This window comes from Monodelphis domestica, chromosome 1 (assembly GCF_027887165.1).
Source record: "Monodelphis domestica isolate mMonDom1 chromosome 1, mMonDom1.pri, whole genome shotgun sequence".
Lineage (NCBI taxonomy): Eukaryota > Metazoa > Chordata > Mammalia > Didelphimorphia > Didelphidae > Monodelphis > Monodelphis domestica.
In genome coordinates, this window is record NC_077227.1 from 510323486 (window position 1) to 510350118 (window position 26633).

At 37.7% G+C, this 26633-nt stretch overlaps 1 protein-coding gene and 1 pseudogene across 5 annotated transcripts in view; one reads left to right on the forward strand and one right to left on the reverse strand.

The window, feature by feature from the left end:
- NUDCD3 (NudC domain containing 3) overlaps positions 1-24548 on the reverse strand; it is a 155877-nt gene extending 131329 nt beyond the window's left edge. The window contains exons 1-3 of one of the 5 annotated variants that reach the window (XM_056813042.1): positions 23592-23821; positions 15680-15726; positions 8582-8907 (exon numbers count right to left, since the gene is read on the reverse strand). In XM_056813042.1, coding sequence (XP_056669020.1) covers positions 8582-8886 — 305 coding nt within the window. In that variant the 5' untranslated portion in view covers positions 8887-8907; positions 15680-15726; positions 23592-23821. Of the gene's footprint in view, positions 1-8581; positions 8908-15679; positions 15727-23410; positions 23530-23591 lie in introns of those variants that run through there. The other 4 variants (XM_056813043.1, XM_001370190.4, XM_056813041.1 and 1 more) reach the window with 4 other exon arrangements.
- Positions 24549-24923: 375 nt separating this feature from the next.
- Positions 24924-26256, forward strand: LOC100617144 (splicing factor YJU2-like; annotated as a pseudogene).
- The last annotated feature ends 377 nt before the right edge of the window (positions 26257-26633 follow it).

A 26633-nucleotide genomic window follows, 5' to 3' on the forward strand; every position in this document is an offset into this window, starting at 1 on the left:
GGACTTCCATTTTGGAGCAGAGTCATCTCTTCCATGATGTGAGGTTATCTTGTCTAGGCCTCTGGCCTAGGCATGTGTTGTTTCTTATCCTGTATTTTCTTTAATCCATAACCTTTAATAAACCTCCAAAAAATATAATACTCCTTGTAGAGAGAAACTAATTTCTACCTGCCTCAGTCTCCCATAAATTTTAACTGTTACACAGGACCCCTCCCCCCCAACCCAGAGGACTGAGCCCCCAGCAGCAGCGGGAACCTCTGAGCGGGCAAAAGTGCTGGTTTGGAGGATCTACCTTGTGAGCAGCGGGGCACCAGGCACCGAGAGTCCAGCGTGGACAGCAGGGAGGAAGCCAGGGAGAGACCAGGGCCGTGGCTGGGTCCCTCCATCAGGATCCAGTCTCACCATTGCCTCAGGGCACATCCAGACCAATCCAGTTGAACATAACCCCATCAGGACTCCTCAGAGCTCAGGGAGGCAGGCAAAGGCACAGGGGAACCTTGCGAACAGCAGAGAAGCAGCTGGAGAGAACTGGAGAGGGCCTGGGTGGCCAAGCCTTCCAGGAGTCTTTTGCCTCAGAGCACATACAGCCCAACCCATTTGAATTTAATCCAATCAAAAGCCTCCAAAGGACAGGGAAGCTAACATTCCTCCCTTAGAGACTGTACCAAGAGATCTGACAAAGCTCCAAGAGGGAAGACTGACAGACCCAAAACCAAAACAAAAAAAAAAAAGAAATGAGAGAAGCAAGAGCACAGACAAATACGGAGAGCAAAGAAGGGGTAACCCCGAGCAAACAACAGAAAAAGAAGAAAGAAATTACAATAGACAGCTTTTGCACAGGTAATGAGCAAAGAGCGAACGAAACAGGGGGAGGGATCAGCAAAGGAAAAATCAGAAATCCCAGCGAATTGGATACAAGCTTTGGAAGAACTCAAAATGCAATTCAAAACACAATTAAGAGAGGCTGAAGACAATTGGGAAAAGAACTTAAAAACTAAGATAAGTCATATGGAAACAGAGGCAATGGAACTAAAACAAAACGGTGTCTTGAAAGCCAAAATCAACCAGCTGCAAAATGAGGCAAAGGAGATGAAAGATGAGGTGAAGAAGATGAAAGATGAGAAAAAGGAGATGAAAGACGAGGTAAAGAGGATGAAAGATGACCTCCATAGAAAATCAGACCAGAAAAACAAGGATGACCAAATAGCCAGGGATTAAATCCAGTTTTTAAGAACCAGAATACAACAACTAGAATCAAGTGACCTCACAAGGCAGCAGGACACTATAAAACAAAACCTAAAGAATGAAAAAATTGAGGAAAATATGAAGCATTCATTAACAAAACAGAGGACTTAGAAAATTGTTCAAGGAGAGACAATTTAAGAATCATTGGCCTACCAGAAAACCATGACAAAAGAAAAAGCCTGGACATTATTTTACAGGAAATTATTAAAGAAAACTGACCCAATATCCTAGAACAAGAGGGAAAAATGGAAATTGATAGAATCCACAGATCACCTCCTGTACTTAATCCCCAACTGACAACACCCAGGAATGTTATAGCCAAATTCAAGAACTATCAGACCAAAGAAAAGATATTACAAGCTGCCAAGAAGAAGTCATTCAGATACCAAGGAACCACAGTGAGGATAACTCAGGATCTGGCTGCATCCACACTGAAAAAAAGAAAGGCATGGAATATGATATTCCAGAAAGCAAGGGAACTAGGTCTACAACCAAGAATCAACTACCCAGAAAAACTGACTATATTCTTATAGGGGAAAGTATGGTCATTCAACAAAATAGAAGAATTCCAAGAATTCGTAAAGAAAAGACCAGACCTGAACAGAAAATTTGATGTACAAGCACAGAACTCAAGAGAATCGTCAAAAGGTAATTTAAAAAGAGGGGGGAAAAGAAAAACAAAAGAAAAAAATTTTTAAGAGACTCAATAAGTTAAAATGATATGTATCCCTATAAGAAAAGAAGTCATTGGTAAATTAAAAACTGTTGTTATTACCTGGTCAGCAAAAAGAAGTACACTTAGAGGGAACAGTGACAAACTATATAGGATGCAAGGACATAAATAGGTATATAGATATATGCATGCAAAAATACATACACATGAGTATGCATATATATATACATATATATAACTAGAGCTTAAAAATAGGTTAATATTAAAAGAAATGGGAAAAGAAACAAATGGGGATAAATTTATATGTCATAAAGAAGCTCATGGTGGGAGGGGGAAGAACATCAATATACTGGAAGGGTAAAGAGGTCAGAGACATGAAATTCTCAACTTTTATGTGCTTTGAAATTGACTCAAAGAGGGAAAAACAATCCAATCTATTGGGGGCAGAGAATAGATTTGCGCCCAATAGGGGAGTAGAAGGGCAACAAACAGTTTGGTGGGGAGGGAAGCAATACAAGAGAGGGAAGGGGAAGGGGTTAATTTTAGAAAGACTAGAGGGAAAAAAGGGGGGGAATAAAAAGGGAAGGAGTAGAAAGGGAAGTAAAATAAGAGTGGGAATAAGGGGGACTGTTTAAAAGCAAACATTGGTGTAGAAGGAAATAGTGAAAGAAGAAAAGGTAGGAACAGGAGCAGAAATCAATATGCTGGGAAATACACAGCTAGTAATCATAACTCTGAATGTGAATGGAATGAACTCACCCATAAAAAGCAAGTGAATAGCAGAGTGGATTAGAATCCAAAACCCTACCATATGCTGTCTACAGGAAACACACATGAGGAAGGCAGATACACATAGGGTGAAAGTAAGAGGGTGGAGCCAAATCTATTGGGCATCAACTGACAAAAAGAAGGCAGGAGTTGCAATCATAATATCCGACAAAGCCAAAGTAAAAATAAATCTAGTTAAAAGAGATAGGGAAGGTAATTACATCCTAATAAAAGGTAATATAGACAGTGAGGAAATATCTGTACTCAACATGTATGCACCAAATGGCATAGCATCCAAATTTTAAAAGGAGAAACTAGAGGAACTCAAGGACGAAATAGATAGAAAAACTATACCATTGGGAGACCTGAACCTTCCTCTATCTGAACTAGATAAATCAAACAAAAAAATAAATAAGAAAGAAGTAAGAGAAGTGAATGAAATTTTAGAAAAATTAGAGTTAGTAGACATGTGGAGAAAAATAAATAGGGACAAAAAGGAATATACCTTCTTTTCTGCAGCACATGGTACATTCACAAAAATTGACCATGTATTAGGGCATAAAAACATTGCAAACAAGGGCAAAAGAGCAGAAATAATAAATGCAAATTTCTCAGATCACAATGCAATGAAAATAATAATTAGTAAGGGAACATGGAGAGGTAAATTAAAAATTAATTGGAAATTAAACAATATGATTCTCCAAAACCAGTTAGTTAAAGAACAAATCATAGAAACAATTAATAACTTCATTGAAGAAAATGACAATGATGAGACATCCTTTCAAAACTTATGGGATGCAGCCAAAGCAGTACTCAGGGGGAAATTTATATGCTTGAGTTCATATATTAACAAATTAAGAAGGGCAGAGGTCAATGAATTGGGCATGCAAATTAAAAAATTAGAAAGAGAACAAATTAAAAATCCTCAGATGAAGACTAAATTAGAGATCCTAAAACTCAAAGGAGAAATTAATTAAAATTGAAAGTCAAAGAACTATTAATTTAATAAATAAGACTAGAAGCTGGTACTTTGAAAAAACAAATAAAATAGACAAAGTACTAGTCAATCTAATTAAAAAAAGAAAAGAAATAAACCAAATTGACAGTATCCAAGATGAAAAAGGAGACCTCACCTCTAATGAAGAGGAAATTAAGGCAATCATTAAAAACTACTATGCCCAATTATATGGCAACAAATATGGCAATCTAGGTGATATGGATGAATACTTACAAAAATATAAATTGCCTAGACTAAAAGAGGAAGAAATAAATTACCTAAACAACCCCATATCAGAAAAAGAAATTGAATAAGCCATCAAAGAACCCCCTAAGAAAAAATCCCCAGGTCCACATGGATTCACAAATGAATTCTATCAAACATTCAAAGAACAACTTATCCCAATATTAAACAAACTATTTGACAGAATAAGCAAAGAAGGAGTTCTACCAAATTCATTTTACAACACAAACATGGTACTGATCCCAAAGCCAGGCAGGTCAAAAACAGAGAAAGAAAACTATAGGCCAATCTCCCTAATGAATATAGACGCAAAAATCTTAAATAGGATACTAGCAAAAAGACCCCAGCAAGTCATCACAAGGGTCATCCACTATGACCAGGCAGGATTAATACCAGGAATGCAGGGCTGGCTCAATATTAGGAAAACCATCCACATAATTGACCATATTAACAAGCAAACTGACAAAAATCACATGATTATCTCAATAGATGCAGAAAAAGCCTTTGATAAAATACAACACCCATTCCTATTGAAAACACTAGAAAGGATAGGAATAGAAGGGCCTTTCCTAAAAATAATAAACAGTATATATCTAAAACCATCAGCTAACATCATCTGCAATGGGGAAAAACTAGAAGCTTTCCCAATAAGATCAGGAGTAAAACAAAGATGCCAATTATCACCTCTATTATTTAACATTGTACTAGAAACACTAGCAATAGCAATTAGAGAAGAAAAAGAAATTGAAGGTATTAAATTTGGCAATGAGGAGACCAGGATATCACTCTTTGCAGACGATATGATGGTTTACTTAAGGAATCCTAGAGAATCAACCAAAAAGTTACTCGAAATAATCAACAACTTTAGCAAAGTTGCAGGATACAAAATAAACCCACATAAGTCATCAGCATTTCTATACATTTCCAACACAGCTCAGCAGCAAGAACTAGAAAGAGAAATCCCATTCAAAATCACCTTAGACAAAATAAAATACTTAGGAATCTATCTCCCGAAACAAACACAGGAACTATATGAACACAACTACAAAACACTCTCCACACAGTTAAAACTAGATCTAAACAATTGGAAAAACATTGATTGCTCATGGGTGTGACGAGCTAACAATAAAAATGGCAATCCTACCCCAAATTTATTTATTTAGTGCCATACCCATTGAACTACCAAAAAACTTCTTTACTGAATTAGAAAAAAACATAAATAAGTTCATTTGGAAGAACAAAAGATCAAGGATATCCAGGGAAATCATGAAAAAAAAATGCAAAGGAAGGAGGACTTGCAGTCCCAGATCTCAAACTATACTATAAAGCAGTGGTTCTCAAAACAATTTGATACTGGCTAAGAGACAGAAAGGAGGATCAGTGGAATAGACTTGGCGTAAATGATCTCAGCAAGACAGTTTATGACAAACCCAAAGACCCCAGATTTTGGGACAAAAATCCATTATTTGATAAAAACTGCTGGGAAAATTGGAAGACAGTGTGGGAGAGATTAGGTTTGGATCAATACCTCACACCCTACCCCAAGATAAATTCAGAATGGGTGAATGACTTGAACATAAAAAAGGAAACTATAAGTAAATTAGGTGAACACAGAATCGTATATATGTCATATCTTTGGGAAGGGAAAGACTTTAAAACCAAGCAAAACTTAGAAAGAGTCACAAAATGTAAAATCAATAATTTTGACATCAAATTAAAAAGTTTTTTTTACAACCAAAACCAATGTAACTAAAATCAGAAGGGAAGCAGCAAATTGGGAAACGATCTTTATATAAACCTCTGACAAAGGTTTGATTACTCAAATTTACAAAGAGCTAAATCAATTGTACAAAAAATCAAGCCATTCTCCAATTGATAAATGGGCAAGGGACATAAATAGGCAGTTCTCAGCCAAAGAAATCAAAACTATTAATAAGCACATGAAAAAGTGCTCTACATCTCTTATAATCAGAGAGATGCAAATCAAAACAACTCTGAGGTATCACCTCACACCTAGCAGATTGGCTAACATGACAGCTATGGAAAGTAATGAATGCTGATGGGGATGTGGCAAAGTAGGGACATTAATTCATTGCTGATGGAGTTGTGAATTGATCCAACCATTCTGGAGGACAATTTGGAACTATGCCCAAAGGGTGATAAAAGACTGTTTGCCCTTTGATCCAGCCATAGCACTGCTGGGTTTGTACCCCAAAGAGACAATTAGGAAAAATACATGTACAAGAATATTCATAGCTGCACTCTTTGTGGTGGCCAAAAATTGGAAAATGAGGGGATGCCCTTCAATTGGAGAATGGCTGAACAAATTGTGGTATATGTTGGTGATAGAATACTATTGTACTAAAAGGAATAATAAAGTGGAGGAATTCCGTGGAGGCTGGAACAACCTCCAGGAAGTGATGCAGAGCGAAAGGAGCAGAACCAGGAAATCATTGTACACAGAGACTGACACACTGTGGTACAATCAAACATAATGGACTTCTCCATTGGTGTCAATGCAGTGTCCCTGAATAATCTGCAGGGATCTAAAAAACACTATCCACAAGCAGAGGATAAACTGTGGGAGTAAAAACACTGATGAAAAGCAACTGCTTTACTGCAGGGGTGAAGGGGATATGACTGATACCAACAACATGGAAATGGGTTCGAATCAAGAACACATTTGATACCCAGTGAAATTATATGTCGGCTATGGGAGGTGGGGGGGGGAGAAAAGAAATGATCTTTGTTTCCAATGAATAATGTTTGGAAATGAACAAATAAAACAATGTTTTAAAAAAAAAGAAAGAAAGAAACCCAAGCCAAAAAAAAAAATTTCTCTTCTCAAAGGCAACTAGGTAGCTCAGCAGATTAAAAGCCAGGCCAAGCCAGGGAGATGGGAGGTCCTAAATTCAAATCTGACCTCGGATACTTCCTAGCTATGTGATCCTGGGGAAGTCACTTAACCCCCAGTGCCTAGCCCTTACCACTCTTCTGCCTTGGAAACAATACATAGTATTAATTCTAAGATGGAAGGTAAGGGTTTAAAAAAAAAAAAGAATCCACTTATCTAATAAGTCTTGCAGACTATACATGGCACTGGACAAATAACTTTATATTTCTCTAAACAGCAGTTTTATCATCTATAAATGAAGGAATTTAAAGATCTTCTCTAAGGTCCTTTCCAACATCAACATTCTTTTACTTTTATCATTACCCAAGCCTGATCACTCCTTTGATTCAAACCCCTTAGTACTTATAAAGTATTTCTACATTATTTTTTACCTGGTATTTATAACTAAAGGGTGAAAGTTATATCTAATTGCATCTATGTGTGTGTGTATGTGTGTAAAACTTGGACAGATATTCTCAATGAAAAATGAGGTGGGTTCAGAAAGGAACAGAATAAAGAAAACAGACTGAATTGCATTTGTGAAATTATGTAGTGCTTTTAATGGCCCTACACTTCTCTCTGAAACAAAACCCCATCTTTTTAATACCAATATTCTTCCAGTGACGTTATGAAGTTAAATAACATACAATACTATATTATCTGAAGAATCAAAAGTTGCAAAGATAAGTCCTTGGTAGTCACCACCTTCAAATCAAAGAGTATTGTTATTATTCTTTTTTTTTTTAATAACCCTTACCTTCCGTCTTGGAGTCAATACTATGTATTGGCTCCAAGGCAGAAGAGTGGTAAGGGCTAGGCAATGGGGGTCAAGTGACTTGCCCAGGGTCACACAACTGAGAAGTGTCTGAGGTCAGATTTGAACCTAGGACCTCCCGTCTCTAGGCCTAGCTCTCAACACACTGAGCTACCCAGCTGCCCCCTAAAGAGTATTGTTATTATTCTATCTAAAATGCCAAGTCCAGCTCTGGCCTATGGAGGTTCAGGGAAAAAAGGACCAAGAATACAACTACACTCTAAGAATAGTGTGAATGAATGTGAATCTTAAAAATAAGAATCAAACAGACCTATAAAGAGAAAGGTACAAAGATCTACATTTATCTTTAAATCAAAAGAGACTCACCTAGTTAGGAAAGAATACCAGGATACACAACTTCTCTTTCCTATAATGACCCAGCTTGGCTATAAACTAGTATGCTTTCTACAGGAAAGTTTCAGCTTTATTCTCTTAAGGAGAAAAACAAATTGCCAGTAGACTCCAGGAAAGGCAACCTTTGTAACTAATTTAATCACCCAGAAAAACATGAGGACTTCAAAAATGTTACATAATGATTATTATGTATAATGTATGCTTGGATTGAAGAAGTTGCACTGCAGGGGAAAGTAAAAACTTCAGTAAGAAAAGATCCTATTAATGTTCATAAAATTTACACAAGATGATGCTGGCTTCAGAAAACCAGGTGAGCTGGGAGCTCTGATTATGGTGCCAAAACTGATTTAGCAAGTTCTTTTGTTACTCTACTAATTTTCAGAAACAAAATAGAAAGGAAAAAAGTTCGCTGTATTTTCTACAACAGTGTGGACCAACTGAAGTACTATAATGTATTGTGCAAATGTGTTGTGTTTATTAAACACAATTTCAAAAACTCAATTTGTGTTTAATAAACACAATTTCAAAAACTCCATTTGAGCGAAACTCAACTGCCAACATGAGGTGGAAAAGCCACAAAATTGAAATTCTTACTTGGGAAGGGCCGGTGGTTCAACCGGAACATCAGCAACAGCTATTGCTGGAAGTTCTGCATCCCTAGAGCTGTGACCTGCCTCCTGCTCAGCCCCTGAAGGCACAGGGGGCTTTGCCCTCTTCTTTTCCTGATGCCCAGCAGCCCCTGCAGCAGCACCACACTCTGTGGTTGAGTCTATCTCCACCTCCTGGGCTGGGGCTGGGACTTTTTCAGCAGTCACTGCCACATTAGCTTCCTCCTCTTCCTTTCTTCTCATTTTCTCTTCAAGTTCTTTTCTTCTCCTCTCATCATCTTGACGAGCCATGTACTCAAAATTTTTGAATACCTAAAGCCAAAAGAATAATATGATCAATCCAACGATCCAATATGATACATCATACATCCTCTGTCATGGGTTAGAATCTGTTAAGTTCAGTATCAAAATAAGACAACAGACTTCACAAATACCACCTTTAATTTACTCTCTGTTCAAAGGTCAATCTTTTCTCTTCACTCTGTGACAAAGCTTCCTTTTCTGCTAAGTGGAAGTTCACCAAAAACTACTGTATAAACCAGCACCAAGTCTTAAATTAACAAAATATTAAGTGCCTCTCACTTCTCCACAGCACAGAGGTCTATTACAGAGATGAAGAAGGACATATCTACCCTCAGAGGACTTACTATCTCACTGGGCTGTAAGCTGATACAACCTGTACAAGTAAACAGAGTTCCAAATAGTACACAGTAAAGTAAAAGGAGATACTCAGACAAAATTGATCTAAGAACTTAAGGCCAAAGGGATCATTTTCATCTGAAGCAGGAATCAAGAAAAGCTATATGGCTCAGGTGACATTCAAGCTAGGTCGCCTTGAAAAATAAGAACAAGTAACATAAAAAGAATGTATTTCTGCCACCCTCCAAAAGCCAGTCAGCTCAGTATGTTATCATGACTTCTAACACTTTATCAACACACCTTTCTTTTCATTGAATGCTAATTTGAATAATCTAAGAGAAAAAAACTATAATAATATCTTCTCTTAATCACTAAATAATAAAAGGTCTAAAAAAAATTTAAAGCAATAGTCCTTTTCCTACATTTGGGTGGTATAGTTAGGTACCTAGAGACACATCAATTTAGGCTGATTAAATGCCAGATAGAAATCATTTGATTTTTAATTCCCAAGGGATAGTTTAGTTTACTATGCAGCTGCTCAAAAACAAAAAAGTATGTACTACTGCATTCTTTGACATATGGGAGGTGGGAGGGGTGCATTAATTTAGGATGACATATAAATTAGCCTGTCTAAAGGAACAATAAAAGCACAGGAGAGAAGTAGAAGAAATTGTCTAGCCAAACAAAAAAGAATTGATCAAGAGGAAAGGAATAAAAGTAGTAAAAAGGCAAAGTAGAAATACAAATTTTAAAAAGCTATAGGTAGAGAAACAAAGCCCTTAATTTCAAAACTAGAAACCTTAAATAACTTCATTTCCATATTCTTAGACAACTCAAGTAGCTAATTAGCCTTAATCTCCAGTTCTATTGCACATCAGGAAAGCAAGAATATCAAGACATCCTGGACCAGATACTGTTTACCTGTTCTGTCATCATTCATATATCCCACATGTGGGATCCCTCCACAATTTCAGTACCTAGTCTAGTCTCAATAATATTATTTTACATTTGTATAGCATTTTTTAGTATACCAAATATTTTCACATATTTCATTTGATGTTAAAGAGTGTGCAGTTTGGTTTCCTACCCTACAAATTTTGTAAAAAACTTCCTATAAGGTCATTAATATGGTTGTTTTTGTTTTTTATATCAGTCATTTCCAGACATACTGCTTTTTCTTCATCCAAGAGCCTTCCTTAGTAACAAAAGGGGAAAAAAAGCAAAGTAAAATGTTAAGTCTAATAGCACCTGTAACATTCCATACCCATAGTGCCCTATTTCTCCAAAGAAAGCAGGGAGGTGCATGTCTTCATCTCTTTTTCTGGAGGCAAGATTTGTCATAATTACACAGAATTCAACTTCATTTTGACTAGTGATTTCCTAATAACTATATTCAAAACCACCTTGACTTCTGCAGTATGTTACATTACAACTACTCTCCGCTTCTTTCCTTGGCTTCTATGACACTGTAAACTCCCGGCTCTTCTACAACTTACTTCCAATTTCATCTGCTGGCTCTTCCTCATTCTCTTGACTCTCAATTGTTGTTGTTCCCCAAGACTATATACTGTCCTCTTTCTACATATTCTCCCACTCAAATTTCATGCAGGTTGGCATTTATCTTTTTATTTTAAATCAATCATACCACCTAGTATAGTAAATAGTAACTGAATTGAGATCTCAATAAATCATACCTATGTAGACAACTTTAAACTCCACCCTGAGCTCCATTCCACCATTTTCTTTTTTTTTTTAAACCCTTACCTTCCGTCTGGGAATCAATACTGTGTATTGGTTCCAAGGCAGAAGAGTGGTATGGACTAGGCAATGGGGATCAAGTGACTTGCCCAGGGTCACACAGCTGGGAAGTGTCTGAGGCCTGATTTGAACCTAGGACCTCCCAGGACCTCTAGGCTCTCAATCCACTTAGCTACCCAGCTGCCCCCCTCATTCCACCATTTTCAAATGCCAAGTCTGTTGGGCATTTCTTCTTCAATGACCTTGCCAATACCTCAAACTAATCAAATTCCCTCCAAACCAGGTTATCCTTTCTGTTGATCTTACACTCATTCTTCCATTTCATCAGTATTAAAATCTTGGATTCAAGTTTGACTCTTTAGCTAGATAGCACAATAGATACAACAGCTGGGTCTGGAAATCAGTACAAAACCAGCCTAAGACACTTCCTAGATGTGTGTCCCTTGACAAGTCTCTTCAACCTCTAACTCAATGTCCTCATCTGTAAAAAGAAGATATTAAAAATGTAAAATTTTAATTAATGTCCAATATCTCCAAGTATTATATTTTATAAGATTTATTAGCAGCCACATGAAGCAAAAGAAATAAAAAATAGAAGAACAAAGCTTAAGTATGACCACGTGAGTAAACTTTCCTGCCTGTCTCTCACCCAACCTCCACAACCACCTTCCTGGGAAAAAGAAAGAGAGGGAGGAGGTACACTCACAACTTTAAGTGAGAAAGAAAATGGGAAGCTGGGAAAGAGAGTTCTAGGGAGAAAATCCTAATTATACAGAACTATCATATAGGGTTGTTGTGAAAAATCAAATGAAATAATATTTGTAAAGAATTTTAAAAACCTTGAAATACCATATTGTTATATATACTGTATAAATGCTAGCTATTATTAGAAGCAACTAAGTAATATAGAGGATAGAGCATTGGAACAGGCATCAGGAAAACCTAAGTTCAAATCTGGCCTCAGACACTTACTAGTGTGAACCTCTCTCAATTTGTTTCCTCAATTATGAAATTGGGATGATGATAATAATAACCCCATGGTTATTGTGAGAGTCAAATGAGACATTTAAAAGTGAGATATTTATAAAATAGTTAACACAGTGCCTGTGTGCCTATAGGCACTGATATTTTTTTTCCTGCCTGCCTTCCTTCCTGCCTCTCACCAAATAAGCTGCCACGTCACAAATTCTATCAAATTTATTTAGTTAATCATACAATCACAGATTTGGGGCTGGAAAAGTTCATAGAGATCATTCAGTCTAACAATTACCTCTCATATATGAAAAAATCAGTGTCCAAAGGTAGTCCAAGTAATAAATGGCAGAGATGGAATCTGGACTCAAACCCATAATCTGTCCTCCCATTCTTTATTAATCCTAAAACATTCCCCAGCATGGTGGAAAAACATCAGTCTTGAACTCAGAAAGCTTTGTTCAAGTCTTCACTCTCAGTAGTATTGAGAATTCATTTCACCTCAGTTTCCTCATCTGGAAACTAAGAGGCTGTACTATCTTCATTCAGTTCTCTTCCAACTCTAATGCTAGGATTCTGCTATTGCTCTTAGTAAGACTACCATTAGCACAAATTGAACCCTCACCAGCTTACACCTAAACCTATATGGACAGCAGTACTACTCTTCTCCCTGACTTGTTCCCTACTCTTTCCAATTCATCCTGTACACCAGATTAGTCTTCCAAAAATAGCACTTTAATCATAGACACCTTCTCTAATCAAACTCCTTGAATGTTTCTCCACTATCAAATAAAGTTCGAACTCTTTACTTGATATTGAAGCTCTCCCCAAGCCTAGTCTCAACCCACCCTACTTCTAACTTTACCTTTCAACAAATTAAGCAACCATTTATTAAATGCCTGTTGCATACAGAGCACTTTGCTAGGTTCTGGGAGAATGAAAGATTTAAATCAATGTCTCAGTCTTGATGGAGCACACAGAGCCTCCATTTAACCAGCAGTTAAGTGTCTACTCTGTGTCCTTCTCACTCAAATACCAATTCCTCCAGGAAAGTTTTTTTATTTTATTCTTCTTTACCTCACCCTCACTTCTCTCCCCCTTCCAGTACTTAAAGATCTTTCACCCTTGTGTCTCACACAGTACTTTGTTTGCTTTTATAATGAAAATATGACACCAAATTATAATACAGACTATATTATAAGCTAGCTAGCCTAAAAGAACAGTAAACATCTAAGAGAAAAGTAGAAAAAATGATCTAGCCAGCAATAAAGAATTCAGTAAGAGGAAAAGAATAAAAATAGTAAAAGGACAAAACAGAAAAAAATGAAAAAAGTATAGGTAAATTATAATCTAGTAAAAGAGCATGACACAAACTATAATATAAACTATATTATAAATGCAATGTACTATGTGAGACCCAAAGGAGGAAAAAAATGAGGAGAGGGGACTAGTGAGGGAATTTAAAAATGGTTCCCTGAAGAAGCTGGGATCTGAGTTGGACTTTAAAAGATAAGTAGGAATTGAACAAGTGGAGTGAATATTTCAAGCTTAAGGAACAGTGTCAACAAAGACATGCAGAAGGAAGTAATAAAAAATATCTATAGAAGATCCTAAGTAGTCTCCTTTGGCTGAATTATAGGTCAATAAGAGAGGTGGGCATCTATACAGGATCTTAATGATCTAAGGAGTGTGAACTTTACATGGAAAAAAGGAGGTCATTACACAGTTTAAGACAGGATTATGAGGTTCCTATCAGTGGTATGAAGGATTGGTTTAAAAGAAGGCTACAGACAGAAAGGCCTGTGTAGAGGTTATAACAATAATCCATGCAGGTGGTAACAAGGACCAGGAATTAGGATGGTGATAGTGAGAAGAGAAGAAAAAGATGGAAGAGAGATGGGGGAAATGGGCTTTATAGAACTTGGTACCTAAGTGGATATGAAAGTAGAAAAGGGAAGGAAGAATATAATGCCAAAGTTTTTAAGATGGGAAGACTACTCTCCATATTTTCCCTTTCTCTCTCCATGTTGCAAACTGGTCTACTTACCACATCCCAAACCTTGACATTCTAGCACCACATCTTTTAGATGGGAAAAGGCTCCCCAAGTGATTTTTCTCCCAATTAACTATTCTTTCCATTACTCCCCTTTCCCCAATGAAAAATGTTTTTAAATACAAACCCAAAAATAAAGTCCACAATATATATCTACACAGTCTAGTAAAACAAATTCCCACATTAGCTATGTCCAATAATTTACATCACATTCTGCATTCTAAGTTCATTACTTCTTCATCACCTTCATTCTTTTGGAATTGCAGTTTACCATTGTGTGAATTAGCATTCTAAAGTCTTTCAAAGTTGTTTTTTCTGAATAATGTCATTATCATTATATAAATTGCTCTCCTACTTTGTGCTACATCAATTCATAAAGGTCCTTCCCAATTTCCTTGGGAAACTATCCATTTCATCATTTCTTATGGGACAATAATATTCCATTATACTATTATAACATCATTCATTTAACCATTCCCCAAAACAAGAACACCTCCTTAGTTTCTAATGTTTGACTAGCAAGAAAAAAACTGTTATAAATATTTTTATACAAAGAGATCTTTTCCCTCTCTCTTTGATTTATTAGACTTAATAGTGGAAAAGCTGGAACAATGCTCCTTTAGAGTATTGTTAAATTTCTGCATCTAGTTTCAAATTGCTTGTCAAAATGACTAGACCAACTCATCAACATATCAGTATACCTGTCTTCCCATAGCCTCTCCAATATATGTCATTTTCCCTCTTTGTCATCTTTCCTGTCTTTTGAGATAAAACCTCAGAAACTGCCTTATTTATATTTTTCTAATTAATGATTCAAAGCATTTTATTAGATTTTTGATAGCTTAAATTTCTTCCTTTGAAAACTACCTTCCTGTTCTTGTTCTTTAACCATTTAGCTATTGAGGAATGGTTCATAAGTCTTACAAATTTGAATCAGTTTCTTATATATCTTAAATATCAGACTTTCATTAGTGAAATTTATTGCAAAAATTTTTTCCCTCTGTACCTCATTCCCTTCTAATTTTTACATGAGTTGTTTTTCCAATTTTTAATTTTGAGTAAAATACCCATTTTATCTTGTGTGATTATTACTTCTCAATGGTGTAGTAATGAATTCTTCCCCTATCCATAGATCCAAAAGGTTAATTTCTTCTTTGCACCTCTATTTTGTTGATGATGTTTTATATCTAGATCATATATCCAAATGGAGTTTATCTTAGGGTATAAAAAGATATTTTTCTAAAATCAATTTCTGCTACAGTGCTGACTATTTTTCCTACCAATGTAAGGCTCAAATATTCAAACAGTGAGTCCTTCTCCAGTAACTAGGGATTTTGATTTTATTATGCTGCTGTATTTTTTAGCTTCTGTATCCTATATAGCTAATCTGCTCCATTGAATTTTCTATCTTTTTTAACCAGCACCAAATCATCTTAATTATTGTTTTGTAATATAGTTTGAGATCTGGTACTGATAGAGTCCTTCTTCCCACTTGTTTTCATTATTAAACCTTGATATTCTTGACCATATGTTCCATATAAATTTCATTATCATTTTTCCTAGCTCTATAAAATATTCCTTTGGGAATTTGATTGGTACAGCACTAAATAAGTAAATCAATTTAGATAATATTATCATTTTCATTATATTGGCTCAACCTACCCAAGAGTCATTAATGTTTGTCCAATTATTTAGTTCTGTTGTTATTCCTGCAACAAAGCAAGTTTTATAGTTAGATTCATATAGTTCCATAGTGAATCTTAGAAGACATACTTCCTAAGTATTTTATAGTTTCAATGATTATTTTGAACAAAATTTCTTATTCTCACTCTCTCTCGATGGATTTTGTTGGTTATAGTATATAAGAGGCTGATGACATATGGATTTATCTGACATCCTGCAACTTTGCTAAAGTTATTTCAACTAAATTTTAGTTGACTCTCTAAGGTTCTCTAAGTATTCCACCATGATCATCTGCAAAAAGGAGTCATTTTGTTCTCTTTGCCTATACTTATTCACAGCCATTGTTTCATGCAGTTCATTTTTCTTATATTTTCACCACCTCTACCAACCAGAATTCTACACATCCTTCAACACTAAACTCAAATGTCACCTCCTCCATATAGCCTTCCCTGATCATCCTGGTCAGGAATGACCTTTCTTCTTCTAATATCCTAAAGCACTATCTTTGTATTATTCATACGGAACTTATTTTATATTGCCTTGCACTTATTTTATATTGCATTGTTTACATTTTATGTCCCTTGATAGGTCATAAACTCCTGAAGGACAAAGAAAAGATCCTATACATCTTTGTATCACCTATAGTCCCTCTCTGACAATGGCTTATAACACATTAGGTTTTAAATAAATATTTGATAAATGAATGACCCATCAAATCTGCTCTCACTACTCATCTTATTTCTCTCAGTTGATCTTGTGGCTACAAGACTCTTTTTTCATCCCAGATTATAGTCAAATCCTTCATCACTCTGCACTTACTCATTCTTTAAAATTTCCTTCAACTAATCTTACTATACCCATCTTAACTCTGGGTCATTTACATCATTTGTTTTCTTCTCTTTTTTTTAACTATTTTTAAGCTACACGGAATGGTGCTAACTTAAGCAACCACAGATTCATATTGACCACCTTTAACTTTAGTCCTCACTGCAGTTCAATCTCACTTTTTCCTAGCATATTCCTTACAGCAATTATTCCACACTTTTTCTCTCTCCTAATATCCTTAATTCCTCTTCTCTCACATCCACCAACTAATAAGACTTTCTATTTTACTGAGAGTAGTGAGAATAACCAGGAATGAATTCCTATATGGATATTTATATAATGGTCCCTCCAGTTTCTCTTATCCTTCCCTCTAAGATAAGGAGACTTATTTTCTCTATAAAGTTAAACCTTTCCCTGTACTCATGGACCTGATTCTTCTTATTTCTTTAAGGAAATATTTTTACAATTTGAATTACAGATTAGAGCCAGAAAGAACCTTATTTTACCAACCTCCTTATTTTACAGATGAGGAAATTAAATCCATGAAAGGTTAAGTGATTTGCTCAAGAGTCACATTTATATGATTATATATAGTGACCAGGGTACTTCGCTGGTCCCCTCTCCTTCAATCTTCCCCCAAATCTTTCATTTGTTTTCAAATATGTCCATATCTCTCCTATTTTAAAAAGGCATTCACTTGCTGTTCACTCTTCCTGAATACTTTTTTCCAGCTTTTTACTTTTCAATTTCATGAACCTGAGCTCTACATCCAAAACCTCTATGTCCCAGCTACCTATTACCACTTTGATCCCTGCAATCTAGCCTCCTGTCATACAACTCCACTGATACTATTTTCTCTAAGGTAGGTAGGTATTCTCAATTTTTTTGGTATCATGGATCCCTTCAGTAGTTTGGTGAAGTCTATTGACCCATTTTCAGATTAATGCCTTTAAATGAATAAAATAAAATAAGATTATAAAGGAAACTAATTACATTAAAATAATTATAAAATGTTTCTTAAAAATAAGTTCATAGAACTCATAGAACATAGAATCTAAAGGTCAAAATGACATCTTCCTTACCAACTCTATCTGAGACACCTGATCATTCATTCCTTATAAGAATGGCTGAGTGGTAAACAGGAAATACTGGACCTAGATTTCAAAGCCTTGGGTTTCAGTCCTAGCTCTGCCACTTAATCCCTATATGACTTTAGGTAGGTCACTTGACCTAAGCTTTAGTTTCTTTATATGAAAACAAAGATGATACTTGTTGATTGTGAGGAAAGTATTTTGCAAACTATAAAGCATCATATACATGTGAACATCAATATATATAGAAATCTACCTCAGTTTCTCTGAACCTGGCATTCTTTCCACTTATAACTTCTAAGTATTCACCTAAGGTTCTAACCTTGGGTCACCATTCTCCCTACATACCCACTCACTTGGAAACTTCATCCATTCTTAGCAATTCAGCTATGTTACTAAAACATTTTTATACTCACAATTCTCTGTCACACACTCCATTAACCATAAGTTTCCTGAGGGCAAAGTAAGTATTTCTAGTTATACTTCAGGATCTTTCTTATGTTACCTATTTTTAAAAAAACTATAGGGTACAAAAATACTGATTCTGAATATAGAATCTATAGTTTCATTTATTTGAGAAATTCCCCTCTACAACTCCAAAAACTATAGAATAAGTAGAGCTGCCTGAGGAATACAGAGGTTAGGTGACTTGCCCAGAGTCATATGGCTAGCATCAGTTACATGTGAAATCAGGTTTTTGTGTCTCCAAGCCCAGCATATCTCCTATACCACTCTACCTCGATATGGCATCCTATTTGTTATTTGTAAACTTGCCTCATCCTCTGTTGGGATCCAGGCATGAACAAATCATGTAAATATTATAGATGTACCCAAAAGCTAACTCTTATGAGCAATCTGCTAATGTACCTTGATCCTTGTAACAAAATGAAACTCTAATCTTATGGTATGGCAACCACTCCCCAAGCCTTCAGTCCAAATGTCAATTGGATCTCTAGGTGAGGGGCTGACTCCTACCTTGTCTTAGCCTCTACCTCTTTGATCTTGTGGTTGTTAACAGAGCCAATGTTAAATTCTCTACCATGTCACAGGTTCATTAACTACCTCCCATTCCCTATTCCTTGATTCTGCAATAAAAACTGGGTCCACATGTGGTTCTCTCTCTTTTCACTGTCAGAGCAGCCTGAAAGACTGAATCCCATGTTGTTGAACCATTTGTCTCTGTCTCTCTCTTCCTCATGTTCCCTCTCTCTTAATCTTTAAATTCCTTCACCCATTTTCCCCCAGTCTTCAGCTTTCCTTTTAGTTGTTCACCCACAAAAAGAATACTTTGTAGCTACAGGCAGCTACATCTTCCAAGAATATAGGTTCCTTGAGGAAAGAAACTATACCTTACTCAATTTTGTATACTCATCTCAACCCCCACAGTCTAGCACTGGGTTGGCAAACCTATGGCATGTGTCCCAGATCGTGCTGGAGGAGGCTCCTCCCTTCCCAGTCTCCATGCACTCCTAAGGACATTTCTCACATGACCTGCCCCTCTACCCAGCAGCCCAATGGGAGCATTTCCTCCCTCTCCTGTCTGGGGGGTAAGGCATGGGACTCACATGTAGTATGAGGGTTGCAGTTTGGGCACTTGGTGTCTAAGGTCTCTAAAAGGTTCTCCATCACTGGTCACATACAATGCCCACATACTATGATAAATATATGAGCTCAATAATGTCTCAGGTACATTTGGCAAGGTCTCATCTATAATCTTAAAAAAAGCAATTTTGGTAAATTATGTGGATAGCTGCAGTTTTGCAGGGATTATGAAATAGACAGAAAGGATATAAGTATTTTGAATATACAGCCCAAATTATTAAAGTATGACAATAAAAAGCTGGAATAAGAACTAAACAATTAGAAGAGATAACAGTAATTAACATAACTCTACTGTTATACTCATTTTACTGATGAAGAAACTGGTTCAGAGGCTAAGAGACTTACCCACGTTCACTGAGCTAATAAATGACTTTCAATTCCTGAGTGAAAAAAGCAGTCAAGTACTAATTGACTAATTCAAGTGAAGTATTAATACAACTATTAAGTTGTAATTATTAATGTAAGTATTAATACAACTATTTAGATAGTGGATAGGAAGCTAGTCTTAAAGTCAGGAAGACTTGGGTTCAAATTCTGAAATAGAGAGATAAAGACAAGATGGCATAGTAGTAAGAAATACCAAGGCAAATTCCCTTGCTAAAAAAACTCCTCCAAACAGATCTAGGAAATGCACTGGATCAAATGTAATAAATCCTGATGGGGAAATCCAAAAGAGGTCACAGAATGTCATTTGAAGAAAGTCTATGGACAACGGAGAAGAGTTTGGCCTGAATCATGAGCTGTAAAAAGTACTGCAGTGCCCAGTGGAGGTTGTGCACTAGGGCAGGAAGAGATCTCAGACTCTTGCAGGACACTCAAGATTCACACCAAGGCACTGTAACAGGAACAGATGCCAAATGACAGTTTGTCACTTATACCCAGTTTCAGGTCACAGATGTAATGAGGAATGGAAAGAGGACTTAAAGAAGAGGAGGAATTCCCACACAGGAAGGCTTTAGGTTGTGTTTGAAAGAGGAAGTTCAGAAGCAATCAGCAGTAGCTTCAGAACCCAATCTCACTTCCAGCCTATAGCCCATACTGCAGAGGAGTAATCAAAGCAGGAATCCCATAACAAAAAAAAGCCTTTACTTCTGTCACTCTAAATCAACACAGCTTTCTAGTTGGCTAATAGAGGGGGAGTCAGCAACAGTGTACTCTTGCTCAGACTCAACCCCAGATCAGGAACTTGTGGAGATCTAACCAGGGAAACAATACTCAGACCTTGCCCTGGCCTAGTTCTAATGTCCAACTCCAAAGTCAGTAGGCAGATGGAATAAAAGTGCATGAGGAAAAATTATTAAAAAGAAACAAAAGCTACAGAATAAAGAACTGGAAAGAAGGGACAGCTAAATAGCTCAATGGATTGGGAGCCATATCTAGAAATGGGAGGTCTTGGGAGGTCTATGACCTCAGAAACTTCCTAGCTGTATGACCCTGAGCAATCATTTAACTTCCACTGCCTAGCCCTTACTACTCTTCTGCCTTGGAAACAATACACAATATTGATTCTAAGATGAAAGGAAGGTTTAAAAAAAAAAAAGAATTGGAGAAGAAATTAACATCCTGGTACTAAAAAAATACAAAATCTTGCCCAATCAGCAAACTCTTCGAAATTTAAAATGGAAGTCAATTACTTCATGGGACAACAAGAAACAAGAAATACTAAAACAACATCAAAAGATTTTTTAAAGTAGGAGAAAATGTAAGGTACTTCATAACAAAAACCACTGACTTGGAAGAAGACTGAGGAGAAAACAAATTTTAAATCATATCACCATGACCAAAAAAAAATCTTATATGTCATATTTCAAAAAATCTTTTAAAAAAAATTATCCAGATGTCTTAGAACCAGAAGGCAAAATAGAACTAAAATCCAATTTCACCTCCTAAAAGAAACCCCAAAATCAAAACTCTTAGGAACATCACTACCAAAATCTAGAACTTCCAGATCAAAGAAAAAATAGGGCAAGCAGCCAGAAAAAAAGAAGTACCAAGGAGCCACAGAATCACATGCAATTTAGCTGCTACCACCATAAAGGAGCAGAGAACATGGAATATAATATTCCAAAAGGTAAAGGGTATATGGACCCATAGCTAAGAATAATTTGCCCAGCAAAACTCAGAAAGAAGATATAGAGAACTTTTAAGCATTCCTTATTAAAAAGGGAAAGGAAGATTAAGGAAAAGTATCTTACTTTAATCAATTTGACTTCTATATAAACAAGAGTGATAGAGCATGGAGAGGCCTATACTTGAACATCACTCTCATCCAAAATAACAAAAAGAGAACACACACATACACAGACAAATATAAAAATACATTTCATTCAATAGGAATAGGAGAGAAAAGAGGTAAGAAGGGAGGCTTATAGTATAGATTAAGGGAGACATTAGTTCTAAGTAAAACAAACTTTAAGAATGCACAAAGATATTTATAGCTTTTTTTTGAGGTGACAAAGAATGGGAATTCGAGGAGTTGCTAAGAAATGGATAAACAAAATACAGCATATAAATGGAATGGAATGCTATTATACTGAACTCTTATCAGCATAATGACCAACAAGGATTCCAAAGGATTAAAAATGAAACACATTTTCCCATCTCCTGATAGAGAGGTAAAGTACTCAAAATGCAGAATGAGGCAAATTTTTTTGGACATGGCCAATGTGGAAATTTGCTTTGATTGACTATACATACTTGTAATAGGTTTTGTTTTTCTTGTATTCTCAACTGAGGGTAGGTGGTTGGGAAAGGAGGGTGAGAAGGTAGATCTTGGATGTTTAAAACAAATAAAATATTTATTTAAAGCCAAAAGAAAAACACAAAAGCCTGACTCAGACACTTGTTAGCTGAAGAGTCATACCCAGGCAAGTTACTTAACATCTCTGAGCCTATTTTCTCATCTGTAAAACGGGGATGATAAAAGCATCTACTTTACAGGGCTGTCACAAAGATCAAATTAACATGTAAAACATTACAAAAATGCTATCTATATCATTATTATTATTTGTATAGAACTATTAGACAAGAGTTCTAGTCAGACGAAAGGTTAGAATGAGGCACACTAGCCCTCAAATAACTTACAGTTCACGACACAATAGAAAAAGCACTTGATTTCCAATCAGAGGACCTAAGTTCAAATCCCAACTGATACTACTTGTGTCACCTTGGGCAAGTCACTTAACCCTTCCCCCTAGTCTCCATTTTCTCATCTATAAATGAGAGGGGTGAACTGGATGCCCTCTAAGATCCCTTCCAGCTTTAAATTTATAATCCTAGTAGAGGAACTTATTAATATGACAAGTATAGGGAATTTCTTTCTACCTCTGATACAGATTAATATTTTTACTTCTGAACGTAAATATAGGCAGTTTAAAATTCACCAAATTTTGGACCAAAAAAAAATCTGCACCCATTCCACAACCTGACAGCACATCATCCTGATTCCCTTCAATCTTTTTGTCATTTACTGTATTTCAACAAAGTTCTAGTTCTCTTGAGATTATGTGTTTTTCTTTGTGGTGTTCTCTAAGTGGTACTCCCAAGCCTGCAAGTAGTGTTCTGGCCACATCATGATAATAGATAATATTTATATTCCTCTTTTAAGATTTGCAAAGCCTCTTTACATACAATACTTCATTTGAGTCTCAAACTATACGTGGGGTCAATGCTACTTTTATTCATTGTTTTAAAGCTAAGGAAACTAAATTCCAGGGAGACAAACTGTCTTGTCCACGATCATAGTTAAAAGGCATTGTGAAACTATGAGAACTGGATTTGGAATGAGATGACCTGGGTTCAAATGCCAGTTCTTCACTACTACTACTTAACGGAGGGCTTAAGTTCTTTTTCCTGGTTTCCCCATTTATAAAACGAGGGGGTTGACACTTAGTAACCTCTAGGGTCTCTTCTGACTATAAATCAATGCAACTAAGAACCTAAGGCAGGATTGAATACCCAAGACTTAAGGATAGATTCCAAGACCACACAGGCCCTCAACAAGAACCCTGTCACGCCCTTTCAGAGAAGACAGTTCACTAGAGAGCCTCAGACTGAGAGAGCCCAAGTGGACTCAAATCCCTAGACACAGACTCCTAGAATTTCCGAGAGGGTAGAAGTCGTAGAGGTCATCCAGTCACATACCCTGTCACTTTACGGGGGGGGGGGAGGGGAGAAGGGGGGGAATACGAACCAGAGAGGGACAGCGACCGGTCCCAACCACCCACTGAGTGAACGATCTCCGGGATCGGCAACCCCAGCACCAAGAGAGAGGAGGCGGCGAAGGGGCGGCTCCCAGCGCCCGGTGACAAAAGGACGCAGCCCTTGGGGTGGGGTCGCGCCGCCCCGCCCCGGCATGACCCCCGGCGGGTTACCTGCAGCACCATGGCTTGGGCCGCCCCGGGGGGAAAGCCCATGCGATCCGCCGAGTGGCGCAGCAAACGGTAGAAGTCGGTCTTGCGGTAAAGGAAACCGAACAACACCCGCAGAAAATCCTGGACGTTGCCCACGTGCTGCAGGATGCCCAACAGCGCCTGGTCGTACAGCTCCGCCGCCCCGGGCTCCATGGTGACCGGCCCGGTCGGCCCAGCGGTGGGAGGAACACTGGCACTAGGGAACAGGGTGGGCACCGCGGCCTGCCTCGGCCTCGGTCTCCGCTGCAGCTGCCGCCTCCGCCTGTGTCTCTGACCAGCGGCTTCCGGTGTGTGTGTGTGTGTGTGTGTGTGTGTGTAGATGCGTGAGTGTGTATGTGTATGTGAGTGTATGTGTGTGTGTGTGTTCACCGTCAACGGCTCTGCCGCCCAGTCGCCGAGACCGAGGCACTTCCGGCCTGCCCCTCTTGCCTCTGGAGACTACGTCCCCCGCACACCGCCGGGGCTGCCTTCGCTGTCGGGATTTCCGGCGTCAGTGCCCTAGCTAAAAGGGCTCGGTACAAGGCGGAACCAAAAGAGGGCCCAGCCGAGAAAGTCGGGAGGGGGAGGGGGGAGGCACGTGACTCCCGACGACCCTGTTAAAAAAGGGCAGAGGAAGTTTTCTACGCCTCCTAACCTTCACGTGACGTACGCACGCCTCACCCAACACCGCCACCCTCCTCCTCGCTCGCGGGTCCCCAGCATCATGTGACCGCCGAGTTTGGGTCCCTTTTCAGTGAAGCCAGTGTCGGTCTGTCCCGGTTGCCTAAGACCTGGGATAGGCCTGGATCTGGGGTCAGACGCCCCAAGAGCTTTAGCTATTAGGGAAATTGTACTTTTTCAAATTCACCTCTCCTGTTTTGCATGGCTGGGGAAAGGAGGCCCGGAGAGATTAGGTGACTTGCCGGAGGTAGCGCTGCAGGACTGGATCCCGCAGCCTCCCCTTGTGACTCCCCAAGTGCAGTGCTTGTTCCATCAGACCCCAAGCAGTGCCTCATATCCCAAATGAAACCTCTGACTCATGCCAAATAAGACTGCATACTGAGAAGGGAAGGGTTACCACTTCTTTCTGACTGAGTTCATGTGCTGGTCCTGGTTAATGCTAAACAGAATTTTTTCTTTTTTTAATTCTTCAAATGAGATAATGCATAAGGCATTCTTAAAACCCTACAAACTTCAAAGTGCTATTTAAATGATAGCTACTATTTTTTTCTCTGTTGGGAAGAATGTAAAATTTTAAAAGTAATATAAAAAACAAGATTATTTTAAATCTTAAAGACATTTAGAAGCCAAAAACTTTTGCCTTAAGAGAAAGTTGGCCAGTTTTTAAAACTTTTGAACAGATGAAAGGTGTGTATTTTATTCTGTCCTTACTTTTCCCTACTCAAGCCAAGTCTCAGTTCAGTCTGAGATATATTTGGAGAACTGTTAATAAGCTGGAAAGTGAACAGAGAAGGGTGACCTAAAAGGTGAAGTGATCTTAGAATTATAAGATTGCAGTCTGAAAGGGATGGTAAAAGGCTATCTAATCCAATCCCTCATTTATAGGAAGCTGAGGTCTAGAAAGTTGAAGTGGAGATCCAAGATTACACAATTAATAGGATTGAAACCCAGATCCTCTGGGTTCTAAATCCAAAAATTTTTTGTGCTAATAGATTGTATAATAGGAAAATCAATTGAAGGAATTGAAGCAGTGGTGTCAAAGTCAAATAAAAGCAGGGACCACTATTGACTTAGAAAACCACATATTATCGGGAGTCCTTGTGAATTGGTGAGGGAAGAAGTAGTACATGAAATGGCACCAAAATGTCAAAGAGAAAAATCTCAAATAAATAAAATCCACCAAATTTTGATCCATCAAAAATCCCTCAACTTAAGCTACCCCAAAGATCAGCAATATATAGTAAGACTGATGGCCCCATTCAACATGAGAGGTAAGACATGGAGCAAGCATATTTATAAAGGCAAGAAATTTGTTGCTGGGAAGGAGATAATCTTCATCCTGAGCTATAGATGAACTTAGTGTGATATATTTCTATGTCAAGTATACCTGTTGTCTAACTGAAATTACCTCAAAAAATAGACCCTGAGAATACAGGTTACACAGTAAAGCATTGTAACTTTCAGACTGAAAAAAAAAACCCAGGAAGAAAAAAAGAAAAGGGTACAGAAGGAAATAAAATATGAATTAAATAATCCCATGAAGGTGCTAGAAAAACAAACTCCAAGCTGGAGATAGAAGTACTAGAAATTCTAACTAGGAACTCAAGGAACTCAACTTGTGCCAGGTTAATGTGGGCTTTGAAGTAATATTATAGTGGCATGTGGTGTCTCAGAAGAAACGTCAGTGAGAGCAAAAGGAAGACCAAAAGGAAATAGTGGTATCAAGTCAGAAGACAACAATTGATGGAAGATTGATTCCAAGGAATACCCATCCTTGTATCTTCACAGCTACCCATTTGGGCCAGCCCCATTGCCATCCTTGTAACTAAAAAAAGGAAAAGGAGAGTAGATCTTTTAACTAAAAGGAAAAGGAGAGCTGGAGGCAGCAAAGTCTTAAGATGGCAGGCCTGATTGTGGCATAGAAGCCACCTTTCCTAAAACCCAGCAGCAACAACAAGTGTGTGGTGTCACCCTCCCCAAGCCTAGCATTCAGCAGAGATTGGAGGAGGTCAATAGGTTGCCCACAATATCCAGTGATATGCCAGCAGGAGGCATACTCAGACAGTAAAGAGTAACTAAAGCATTAGCCTGGGAGGAAAGCTTTAGATCTTCAAGTCCTCTCCATAGTAAATCCAGGCTAGAATCGGTTTATTTCTTTGATTAGTGAGCTCCGCAATGTGAAGAAGAGGATTGGGGCAGGAGTGCCCCAGAGGATCCATCTAGGGAGCTCAGAGTGCTTTCCTCACTGTTTAGCTGCCTAAAAACTAATTGCTGCTTTCCTCTTCAGGCCCATAGGCCTTGGCACTCTTCCCTCTAAATCTTCCCTCATTAGAAAGTGCCAAG